The sequence below is a fragment of the Pleurodeles waltl genome, chromosome 10 (genome assembly GCF_031143425.1).
Source record: "Pleurodeles waltl isolate 20211129_DDA chromosome 10, aPleWal1.hap1.20221129, whole genome shotgun sequence".
Lineage (NCBI taxonomy): Eukaryota > Metazoa > Chordata > Amphibia > Caudata > Salamandridae > Pleurodeles > Pleurodeles waltl.
The window spans coordinates 224,601,137-224,614,177 of NC_090449.1; the positions used below are offsets into that span (position 1 = coordinate 224,601,137).

General features: G+C 51.0%; 1 protein-coding gene across 2 annotated transcripts in view; it reads left to right on the forward strand.

Annotated features, from left to right (window-relative positions):
• Positions 1-13,041, forward strand: part of NTAN1 (N-terminal asparagine amidase) — a 235,993-nt gene that overhangs the window by 84,608 nt on the left and 138,344 nt on the right. For both annotated transcript variants that reach the window (XM_069210221.1, XM_069210222.1), the window contains one exon: positions 1,537-1,610. In XM_069210221.1, coding sequence (XP_069066322.1) covers positions 1,537-1,610 — 74 coding nt within the window. The remainder of the gene's footprint in view (positions 1-1,536; positions 1,611-13,041) is intronic.

A 13,041-nucleotide genomic window follows, 5' to 3' on the forward strand; every position in this document is an offset into this window, starting at 1 on the left:
ATTATCCTCTCCTGCCTTGCCGCCAAAAGTGGGGCAGTGGCCAGAGGGGCGGGCATCTCCACTAGCTGGGATGCCCTGGGGTGCTATAACAAAAGGCATGAGCCTTTGAGGCTCACCGGCATGTGTTACAGTTCCTGCAGGGGGAGGTGAGAAGAACAGGCTTTGTTCCTGGCCACAAAGAGACAAAGGCACTCTCCCCATGTGGCCAGAAACTTGTCTGGTTGTGGCAGGCTGGCAGAAACTGGTCAGCCTAGCACTAGGTGTCGGACTGGTATTCAGGGGCATCTCTAAGATGCCCTCTGGGTGTATTTTACAATAAATCCCTCACTGGCATCAGTGTGCATTTATTGTGCTGAGATGTTTGATACCAAACTTCCCAGATTTCAGTATAGACATTATGGAACTGTGGAGTTTGTTTGACAAACTCCCAGACCATATACTCTTTGTGGCTACCCTGCACTTACAATTTCTAAAGTTTTGCTTAGACACTGTAGGGGCATAGTGCTCATGCACTTATGCCCTCACCTGTGGTATAGTGCACCCTGCCTTAGGACTGTAAGGCCTGCTAGAGGGGTGACTTACCAATGCCACAGGAGGTGAGAGGTGGGCATGGCACTCTGAGGGGAGTGCCATGTCGACTTAGTCATTTTCTCCCCACCAGCACACACAGTCTGTGAGGCAGGGTGGCATAAGACATGCTGCAGCCCTTAGAGACCTTCCCTGGCAACAGGGCCCTTGGTACCAGGGGTACCAGTTACAAGGGACTTATCTGTGTGCCAATTGTGGGAACAAAAGTACAGTTTAGGGAAAGAACACTGGTGCTGGGGCCTGGTTAGCAGGGTCCCAGCACACTTTCAAACATAACTGGCATCAACAAAAGGCAAAAAGTCAGGGGGTAACCATTCCAAGGAAGGCATTTCCTTACATAGGGTGTGGAAGAACAAGCAATGGAATGGGATCAAAATTAAATAGCCTTTGCCTTTATAATCACTGCAGCTGGCTCCTAAAACAATTTGGGCTGGTGCACTTTTTTTTTTTTTTTTTTTTTTTTTTACAAGATAAGCACTGTGTCGTCTATTCAAAGTGAAACCTACTTGGACCGAGTGATTATCTCATACTTTTGATTTGTAGTTAGTTGGAAAAGTAAATTTACAGATCCCTAGGACATCGTAAGTTCTTACCATTGTCTAGGCATTGCATTGCACTTAGTACCAAAACCCAAAATTGGGAAATACAAGAAGATATGTTGACAAAAGGCATTCTTTTCTTACCTGAGTAGTTGTTATTGAGCATTGAAATGGTGGTTATTTATGTTGTGTTATGGATATTCTTGATGCTCACAGTTTGCAAAAAAAAATATATGTATCAACTCCGGTCATAAAAGATTTGTGTCTACTAGAATGTGTATTTTACAAACAATTTTTAATTGCTAATTTCTTTATATTATAGTTAATTATTGTATGTATGTATTTAAACAAGTTATATAAACATGTTTGCTTGATTACAGTTTAACACAATTTCATCTCTGTTTGCTAGGCTGGAAGTACACCTAGTTGGAGGTTTCAATGATGATAGGCGATTATCTCAAAAGCTAACTAGTGAGCTTCTTAGTAAGTTAATTTTTTTTTTAACTCTCATCTAAAACAACAAGGTTTATCTCTAGGTCTGAGCAGCTGTGAATTAAGCAATGATGACAGCAGAGCAGAGATTTCCCTCTGTGTCCTGCCTTTCAAAACTCAGTGGAAATCCACTGGCAAACAATTTGTTCTTCAGTGTTGGATCTTAAAAAAAACTTGCATGTTTTGTCACATAAATGTCCACACATCACTTGATACATTTGTTTAGTACTGTCAGAACTCTGTATAGACTTTGAGCATCACTGGGCATCCACTTTCAAATTTCCCAAACAGGTCATTGTTGTTTTTAAAAATTCTCACCCTATTGCACTGTCCTAGAGTCCTTACCTCCCAAGATCCAAGAGGATCTCGGATTATACCATGTGTCGTAACAGTGTAAAGTATCTCTCATATTTTGAGAGGTTGTGCTGTTTGCTTCCCTTTTCTTTTCAGTGCTGCATTTATTTGGATTAATTCCTTCTTAATTCCCATATCTCTAGTGTACAAAAGAATTACGGCAAGAAGACATTTAGGGCCTCATTACGGCCCTGGCGGCTGGCGGTACACCGGCGGTAACACTGCCAACAGGCTGGCGGTGTACCGGCAGTGTATTATGACCATGGCGCATTAGCCACAGCCATACCGCCGGCCCCTCCAACTGACCGCCAGGCGGTCATAATCCCCAGGGCTGCGGTGCAAGCACCGCTGCTCTGGGGATTATGAGTCCCCAACCGCCAGCTTGTCCATGGCGGTAAACATCGCCATGGAAAGGCTGGCAGTAAGGGGGACTCGGGGTGCCCCTGGGGGCTCCTGCACTGCCCATGCACTTGGCATGGGCAGTGCAGGGGCCCCAAGGCACAGCCCTATCGCGCATTTCACTGCCCGAATTTCGGGCAGTGAAATGCCCGACTGGTGCTGCTGCACCCGCTGCACATCAGCATTGCCGCCGGCTCTATTATGAGCCGGCAACAATGTTGATGTGACTTTTCCGCTGGGCCGGCGGACGGAAACGCTGTTACGTCCGCTGGCCCAGCGGAAAAGTCATAATAGGGAGTCACAAATACCACCAGCACTGGCGGTATAGTGGCGCCCGCAGCTTCAGCGGTCTTTTTGTAAGACAGCCGAAGTTGTAATGAGGGCCTTAGGGTATTACACTTAGTTAAGGAAAAAGGCAGCTAGAAAAAGTCATGATCAAAAATCTAATGATTATTCTTCCACTGGTGAGACAGATAATGTCCTTACACCTAAAGCTTTGAGGCTCCAGGGTAATAAGATCTTTGTGGTGAGAATCCAATGTCATGGTCTTGCACAGGAAGTTTGTGGTACACAAATTCTCTTCTTATCATGAAACAAGCACACATACTCTTGGGATGTTTGGCTCCGAAATTACAGTGCAGGTAATTCAGTATAATCCTGAAAGAAAAATGCCTGGAAGATTGCAGGTAGACACCTTGAACCTACTGCTCCTTTGAACTGATTATGGTTGGCCTGTAGACATTGCTCAAACCACCTCCTGTACTTACCCTAACTACAGAAAGATTACTTTAGCTTTTCATTATAGTACACATCCTTTATCCTTCCTTCTGTGTTGAACTACAATGAGAGGGTTGCACCCACCCAGCACTCTTGACACCTCTAGCTCAGATTAACTTTTTTCTTTGTGAATGGTTTAGTTCTGGCTTAGCCGATATCCATTATTTGGATTCACACTGTATGGAAATGTCTCTTTTTACATGCTTACTCCCAAATATTTGGACTGATTCTGCTGTGTTTTTAATTATAAATACATAGTATATCGTTTGAGGTGTACCCACCGTCTGTAAGTTAAAGTGCCCCCCAGGGCTGCAGCACTGATTGTGCCTTTCCTGGATGGGGCAACGTGCAACATGTCTTCCAGCCTGTCAGTGTAGCCTGATAGAGCAGTTTTAAACTGTTAACTCAACATTGCCATTGAAACCAATGGCAAAAGCCAAATCTCCCTTTTTAATATATACATGTCACCCACTACACCAGGCCTATCGAGTTCTCAGGCAAGGTACAGCATATTTAAATGTAAAACATCTGCTTTATATGTGCTAACAGTAAAAACCTGCAATTGTTTTACAGTGAGAGAGGCTAATACTCCATTGGCCAGTACAGGGTTACACACTGACAACTCAGCTTTGGTAATTTCTGAATGAGACTACTAAAGTTGATACTTCAAGGTATCAAACAACTTGTTACATTAAGGCCCTCATTATGACATTGGCGGTAAATTCCGCTTACTGCCATGCCGACTGCCGCCAACATAATGCCGCTGCAGCAGAAAACTGCCAAGCACATTATGACACACACATACCAATCCGTCACTATACAGCCACACACACAAGTCTGCCAGCCCAAAGGTCAGTGATAAACTGGCGGTAGCAAAACCCACACCGTTATGCTAAAAGAACTACGCCCAGAGCAATATGACCCACGAATCACCGAGGTGGACATTCAATGGCGGTAAACCATTGGCGGTACATACCGCCGCGCTCAAATTACACACAAACAAAACTACACCACATTGGACAATTCAAACTACACACACCTGACACACATACACACACCACACCCACACCACTATAAAACACACACCCACACTACTCACAACCCTTTGACTAGAAAGAATTGCCACCAGAGAGAGACAACAAGAGCACACACACAACCAGAGCCACATAACATCATCACCTATACACCATCCACGCACCTTACATCACACACCCCAACACATCACCCCACACACCCTCACCCACACCACTCACACTACACCCATGGCACCACAACGACACCCAAGATTCTCAGAGGAGGAGCTGAGGGTCATGGTGGAGGAAATCATCGGGTAGAGCCACAGCTATTTGGAGCACAGGTGCAGCAGACATCCATTGCTAGGAAGATGGAGCTATGGCGGAGAATCGTGGACAGGGTCAGTGCCGTGGGACAGCACCCCAGAACAAGGGACAACATCAGGAAGAGGTGGAACGACCTATGGGGGAAGGTACGACCCACAGCAGCAAGACACCAACTAGCTGTACAGAGGACTGGCGGTGGACCCCCACCTCCTCCCCCACAACTAACAACTTGGGAGGAGCAAGTCTTGGCAATCATGCATCCTGAGGGCCTGGCAGGAGTAGGAGGAGGACTGGACTCTTGTAAGTCAAGTCTCTATTACTATCACCCCCCCTCCCCCAATACCTGCATGCCATCACAAACCCCCACCCGTGCCCTCACTCCCATCACTTCACCACCTCCCACATACCCCACCATCACAACCCACTCATCCCAGTACCAAGTCCTGCATGTAACACCAATGCATGGACATCCCTTACCACTGGATGCACACTGGAGAGAATCACCTAGCCCACCAAATAGCTACTCACTCAAAGGCAAATCTGCCAGGGCAACAACAACCATAGAGGGCAACACACCCATGTACATGATGTCACACGCAGAAACAATAACACTGCATTTACATCCCCACAGGTCCCCCAGTCAATGTCACTGGAGAAGAGGTGCCAGCAACATCCAGTCCCCTTCTCCTCCAGAAGAGGCCCACAGTGATGACAGCAGCTCTACTCGTCTGGATCTAGATGATCAACCTGGCCCATCAGGGATCTCTGGACAGTCGGTTACCCAGGCATACTCTCACACCACCACAGAGCCTCCCCCTCAGGAAACACCACCACCACAGCACCCACCCAGCAGGCCCATACCTCTGTCCCCATGACACATCAATCAGCAGTGTGTCCACCACTACAGGGACCCCAGGCCACCCCACAAACACAGGACGATCAGGGACCTGGGGTCAGTGGCAGTGGGCACACGGTTCAGTGGACAGAGGCACAGGACAACAGGGAAGCCAGGAGGACTGCTGTGCGACAGGGGGAGGACAGGCCCAGGGAACCGACTCTCCAGGATGCATTCCCCGAGATCCTGGGAGCATACCGCCATTCCCAGGAGACGATGGGCCAGATACTGGACAAGTTGCAGGAGAACATGCAGCTGCAGGAGGGACAGTACCTGGGGATCAGGGTGGACTTGAAGGACATCAACACCACCCTGGTCTCCATTGCAAGGGTGCCCGCAGACATGTCCAACACTATGAGGGAGGCAGTGGCACGCCACTGTACGTCTGCCACTAGTCAAACCGATGAACAGCCCTCCACCTCCGCTGCTGCTAGTGGACAGGAGGCCCTGCCACAGGACCAACAGGCCACCAGCACCCCTCACCCTGCAGAAGGTGAACCACCCCGCAAACGTTCCCTGCGATCCAGGCATAACCCAGAGACTATTGCGAAGACCCTCACAAGGAAATAAGTCTCTACTGATTGTCACCCTTGTGTCCCACTCTGTCACCCTGTCCACCTTGAACTGCCATTGCTCCCCTTCCTATGCCCCCTTTGAAAGTGCACCTGGATACACATAGACTGGACTCCAACCTGAACTTTCCTCCATCATCCCCCCAGCCCATTGTACATCCCCCTCTACCTCTTAGCACTTGAATAAACACCCTTTGAAAAAATGCAAGTATGGAGTATGTCAAATGATTTAAGTATGTATTTGTTTAACAAGGTTTAAACATTCAAAATCAACTGTACAGAAATGTATACATAGGAATGACCTGTAGTTGGCTGCAGTCAACACACCAGGAGCAATAGTGGGCACAAATATCTGCAAATAGAGATGCCAAAGGCTACAGTGAGTGGCCATAGAAGTGGGAAAGTCAGCCTGCCAGTGACAATGTCAAACACAAAACTGTAAATTAAATGTGAAGTTACATTGTCTTACCTGTGTGTCACTGGAAGTATTGACAAATTATTGCACTTCTGTTGTCCTCATCCTCTGCCTCCTCATCTTCACTGTCCACAGGGTCCACTGCTGCCACACGGCCACCCCCCCTGCAGAAAAGGCACCTGGCGAAGTAAGGGAAGGTTGTGCAGCATACAGCATGCCTCAATGATCTGGCAGACCTTCTTGGGTGAGTAGTACAGGGATCCACCTGTTAGATAAAGGCAACGAAACCTGGCATTCAGGAGGCCAAAGGTCCTCTCTATACTTCTTCTTGTTCGCCCATGTGCCTCATTGTAACGTTCTTCTGCCCTTGTCCTGGGATTCCCCAGAGGGGTCAGTAGCCATGAGAGGTTGGGGTAACCAGAGTCACCTGCAAACATCGAGGGACAACTGTTAGCCACACACTTACCCTTAGGGCCCACACCATACCCATACACCAACATCCACTGGGTGGGAACCAGGGCTCACCTATTAGCCATACCATGTGCCTATGGGATGCTGCTAATCCTCAGGATAAAGGCATGATGCACAGACCCAGGATATTTTGCATTGACGTGGGAGATGTACTGATCCGCCAGGCACACCATCTGCACATTCATCGAGTGAAAGCTTTCGATTTCTGAACTCCTGTTCTTTTCGCAGGGAAGGGGGGGGGGGGAGTGGAGGAGGGGGTACGACAAATGCTATATGTGTAACATTAATTGCCCCAATAATGTTGGGGATTTGTCCCATTGCATAGAAATCAACTTTCACTGTGGCCAAATGCTCTACCTGGGGAAAAACAATGTAGCTGCGCATGTGTTTAATCAGGGTAGACAACACTCTGGTCAGCACTATTGAGAACATTGGCTGAGACATTCCTGCTGTCAAGCCCACTGTCACTTGGAAGGAGCCAGTTGCCAGGAAATGGAGCTCTGATTGCACTTGCACAAGAGGGGGGATCCCGCTGGGGTGACTGATAGCAGAGATTAGGTCAGGCTTCAATTGGGCACACAGCTCTGTGATTGTGGCCCTGTCCAGCCTATAGGTGAGGATAATGTACCTATCCTCCATTGTTGCCAAGTCCACCAGAGGCCTGTACACAGGGGTATGTCTCCATCTCCTATTCATCCGCAGTGGTTGCAATCTGTGGGGCAAAATGGTGAGCAGCTGGTCAGTATCTCTTATTTCCAAACACTACACTTCAATGCATGTCGTGATTGTAACTGTATTTTGTTGGAGAGGTCCAAATTGTGCATATGTGTACTGTGACGCAGTTAGGAGCCATCAGAAAAAGGGAATATGGCGTGCCATTGCCAAGGACGTGTGGACCCTGGGGATCTACGGCAGGCGGAGTACCCACTGTCGCAAACGGTGAGAGGACCTGAGACGCTGGGCACGGAAGACGGCGGAGGCCCAGCTGGGGATGGCCTCCCAACGAGGAAGGGGTGCCTGTCGAACCCTGACCCCCTGATGGCCTGCATACTGGCGGTGGCCTATCCGGAGCTGGATGGGCGCTTGGGGGCATCACAGCAGGCACAAGGGGGTGAGTACATTGCCCCAATATACAACTTGCGCCTGGTGGGGTGGTATCTGGGTGGGGGATGTGGGCCTGTGGGTGCCCCTAGGCCATGCCTGATATTGCAGAGTAGGTCCCATGTTGGGCAGGGTTCTGATGTAAAATACCTCCAACCAAGCTAGTAGGCATCCACTACTGGGCAGGGGTCTGTGGGTCTCAGGTATGCTGCAATTGGCGTTAGGTGTCCCTATCCATGGCCTGGTGACAGTAGTGCATTGCTTAGTGCGTAGGGCTGTTCCCTGTGTGTCGTGTACGCCAACGGTGGTGGTGTTGCCGCCATTGACCAAGTGTATCCTTTGTCTCTTCACCCCCCCCCCTTTTGTTTTGTCACGCTGTCCTTATGTGCATTAACATCATCTGGCAGAGAAGCTGAGGCACCGGCGACAGAGGGTGCTGCATCCCAAAGGGCCCAGGAGGCCAAATCCACTGACAGTGAGGGCACCTGTGGGACGGAGGGGAGCACCACGGGGGGACAGTTCGGAAACGTATTCCTCCTCTGATGGAAGCTCCCTAGTGGTGGCAGATACCTCTATGCCCACCCCAGCTACAGGTACATCCGCCACTCCCATACCGCCCTCCCAGCAGCCCCTCAGCGTGTTTCCCGTGCCCGCTCACCCAGGAGGGTGGACATCTCCTTCACCCCAGGCACCCCAGGCTCTGCCCCAGTCAGCCCTGCTGCCCTGAGTGAGGAGGCTATTGACCTCCTGCGATCCATCTCTGTTGGGCAGTCAACCAGCCCAAATGCAACAGACAAATGCATTCCTGGAGGGCGTACACACTGGCATGGCAGCCCAACAGAGATCAATCCAGGCTCTGGCCTCCGCTCTGATAACAGCCATTGTCCCTGTTTCTAGCCTCCCCCTTCCACTTCCTCATCCCAGTTCCATTTCCCGCAACCCCATCCTATCCCAAGCACACAGTCAGACGAGCAGGACAACACACAAGAGTGGACATGGTGAACACAAGCACAACACATCATCCCACAGGCACTCACACAAACACCATCCAGATGAAGACATACCAACATCCACTGCCTCCACTGTGGCCCCCTCCTCGTCCTCCACCTCCCTCCCAGTTGCATCTAAACTCACACCTGCATGCACTACATCCTCATCCACTACCCCCATCACCAGCACACCTATCAGCACACGCCCCTCACTGGCAGTCACCACCCCCCCCTTCCACGCACACGTCCCCTGTGTCCTCTCCCACTGTGTCTGTGCCCTTTCCCCCCAAAGTACACAAACGCAAACACTCAGACACCCAACAGTCATCCACCTCACAACAGCATCCAGCCCATGCACCTGCACCCAAATCCAGCAGGCAGACACCTCCTACAACCACTCCCTCTACCTCCACTCCCACACCATCTCCCTCTTCCCGCCCCAATGTCCCTAAGAAGATTTTCCTCTCCACCTTCCCTAGCCCCCTCCCCCATCCCTCACGGCAGGCCAGGGTGGTCAGAGCCCAGCCAAGCACCTCAGCCACCCAGTCCAGGGGCACAGTAGTGTCCACAGCTACACCAGGTGGTAGAGGATCCCGGGCACCAGGCAGCCACACTGATAGGGTGCCTGCACCAAGTGCTGCAAGGAAGGGCAATGAGGCACCCCCAGCTGCTGCAAGAAAGGGCAAGGAAGCATCCCCAGCTGCTGCAAAGAAGGGGAAGGAAGCACCCCAACTGGTAAAAGAAGGGGCAAAGAGCAATCCCTGGCTGCTGAGAGGAAGGGCAAGGAGCAGTCCCCAGCTGCTGCCAAAAGGAGCAAGGAGCCATCCCCAGCTGCTGGCAGGAAGGGCAAGGGGCCTGCACCAGCAGGCAAAAAGGACAAGAGCTCTGGTGGTGGGACTCAGTCGGAGCCCCCACCACCAACCATGGTGGTTCAGCCGTCCGAGGCTGCAGGGGATGGGCTGGAGCCTCCCCCTCACCACTGCTAGTACCGCCACCAGCACCGCTGCAAGCAGCAGCAGCCCCAGAGGCTGCAGGGGAAGGGCTTGAGCCTCCCCACACCACTGCCAGCAGTAGCCCCAGTGGGCTGCCGTACGAGGCTACAGGGGAAGGGCTGGAGCCTCCCCCCACCACTGCCAGCACCGCCACCAACACCACTGCCAGCAGCAGCAGCCCCATTGGGCAGCCGTCCGAGGGTGCAGGGGCAGGGCTGGAGCTTCCCCACACCACTGCCAGCACCGACACCTGCACCACCACTGAGCAGCCGTCACCTCCGGCGGACGGTGTGTAGTCCTGCCTCCATGGGCTGTTGTGCGGCCTGGCCCCTGCAAATCCTGTGGGTCTGACACCCAGGTGAGAGTCTGTGACCTTGCACTCCCCAAGATCTGCATCACTGGGCACAATGCCCCCTCCAGAACCAGTGGAGAAGCCATCAACTCACCCAGTCCTTCCCAGGATGAAGCATACTGGGCACAATGCCCCCTCCAGAACCAGTGGAGAAGCCATCCACTCACACCATCCTTCCCAGGATGAAGCACACTGGGCACAATGCCCCCTCCAGAACCAGTGGAAGTAGTCAACCACTCGAGAGACTATGTGGCCTTGCACTCCCCAGGACCAGGCAGTGGGCAAATCACCCACTTGAGAGACTGTGGCCTTGCACTCCCCAGGATCAAGCATAGGGCATGTTGCCCCCTCCAGAGCATGTGGGCAAGTTACCCACTTGAGAGACTGTGGCCTTACACTCCCCAGGACAGAGTGATGGGCATTTTGCCTCCTCCAGAACCAGTGGTGTTCCATCTCCCGGCTTAGGTGCCCCCCCATTCCCCGTCCCCCTGAGGTGCCTGTCCATTTTCAACCTGATGCCCCTGCAGTGTTCTCTCCGTGTTGTTGCAGGAGTGAGGTTGAGCCTTGGACTTTGTGATGTGGCCCTGTGGCCCACGGACATTGAGGACTGGGCAGTGTCCCTTGCATTGTAAATATGTATATACTTTTTGATTTGGATGCACGAATTTCGCTTATATTTATCTTATTATTGCCTTTTTACACTATAGTAGTTGTCCTTGCATTATTCCTGAGGGGTGTATAGGTTATGTTACCCCATCTGGTTGTGTGTGGGGGTGTTGCGTGTGTGTCACTCTCTTTTTCCTCCCACCCTCCCCTGTGTGCTAGGTGGCTGTACTCACTTTGGTCATCTTTACCGGTGTTGGTGTTCGTAATGGAGCAGAAAGTAGAAGAGCATGGGGAAGACATGCAACTCGGGCTCCATGGCAGCGTGGTTCTTCCTTGAGTGTCCAGAGGTGAGTCGTTTCCCTTCTGTACAGTGTTTCCGCCAGGCTTTTGATGTCATTGGTACCGCCCCGGAAAAGGTGGCGGATAGGTGTGTCATATTACTGTGGGCGGTACATTGTCTTCCGTCTGGCTGTTGCCGGTTACCGCCATGGTGCCTGTTGTTTTCGCCCTGGCGGTCGGGGTGTTAAAGTGGCTGGCTGTCTGAGCGGTTTCCGCTGTGGTCATAATTTCAGATTTATTACCGCCGGCCTGTTGGCGGTATTACCGCTGATTTATCACCGACCACCATGGTTGCAATGAGGGCCTAAGTCTGATTTGATGGGCAAGTCAAATTGAATGTAACTTTTTGCTACATGCTACTTTTTGAAAGTTGCCACACTGTTGTCCACATTTTCCAGTGGCCATTTGCAGATCGTGGCCACGAAATAGCATTCTGCCCGCCTGGGGAGGAGAATTCCAAGGTAGGAAACAATAGAGACCTGCCATTTGAGGCGGTGTTACCTCCATCTGGCAGGAAGCCACAAGGGGTGATCCTCATTTGAACAGCAAGAGGGGCCGTTCTTTCCTTTAGGTAAACAGGGTGGTGTTGGGGACAGAGAGGTGAGCACACTGGCCGGATAGTTCTTTCCAAGGGCGATTAGCCCCCAGGTAGCAGTACCTCTTAGGTGGACTATGAAGCTCCACATCCCAAAGGAAGAGTTCAGTCGTCTTGGGAGTGGGCAGAATAAGGCACTCTGGGATAGCTAGATACCACACTTCACACAAAGTTGTCATCAGGTGGCAGAGAACCAAGTAGCCCATTGCCTATTGACCGTCATTTCCTCTAAGGGTACTTTCTGGGTATAAAAGAGGCACCTTTGGCCCTCAGGACTCAGATCTTGCTTGGAATGCAGTAAAGGACCGAAGCAGGACTACCCTGCCTACCAAGAGCCTGGCAAAAAGAAGCTGCAGTGCAGTTGGACTATACCTTCAGCTCCTTAGGCTAGCGAAGCGAGGACTGTGCCTCCATTGTCCTGTTTGTGGAGAAGTCCTCCCCCAAGCCCAGCCAGAAGCAGAGACTCGGAGTGTCAGTTGACTGACTTCCTGTTTGCAGCACAGGGCCACAAAAGTTGAGGAAGCCAGCTTGAGCAAGTTGGTAACCCAGAACACTGGATCATCACTCCTCATTGCAGTGCAGCCTGGGAGCCCGAGACCTTACGCAAAAAGTTACGATGAGTCTGCTGGACCCGAGAGAGCTGTCAGAGTGCAGTTTGGTCACAGAAGGAAGAGCTATCGCCAGAAGCAGGGAACCGCTTGTTTGGCTGTGACCAGAGACCAGTAGTCCAGTGGCGACTGAACATTTGCTGGACCAAAGTGGACTTAGAGGAACATCGACCCCTGTGGCCAAAGTTGTTCCATCAGGACCGTGGAGTAGCCCCAGGAAGTCCCTGTCGACTGCACAGCATCTTCAGAGTCCTTTAGCATACTCAACGTCTTAGATCCCTTGGATCAGGACCACTCCATAGAAGGTAATGTCAACTAGCCACTAATACTGGACTGGAGACTGCTTTTCTTGTGAAGGTAACTGTTTCATTGGACCTTGGTGGTCCTTCTGACTGACTTCGCTCCAGAGTTGGCCACCCAAAGTAACCTTAAGTAACTGTATTTACCCTTGATGTAACTTTTTGCTGAAACCTTTTGCTGAAAATGTTTTTAAGTGTCAAACGTGTTGAATTTGTCAGTGCTTGCTCACGGGTGAGTGAAAAATCTTGATTTATTGTTGTTTGAAAATCTATATCTCTGGAACCCTCACATGGATTTAGTTTGTTTTGGTGTCCATA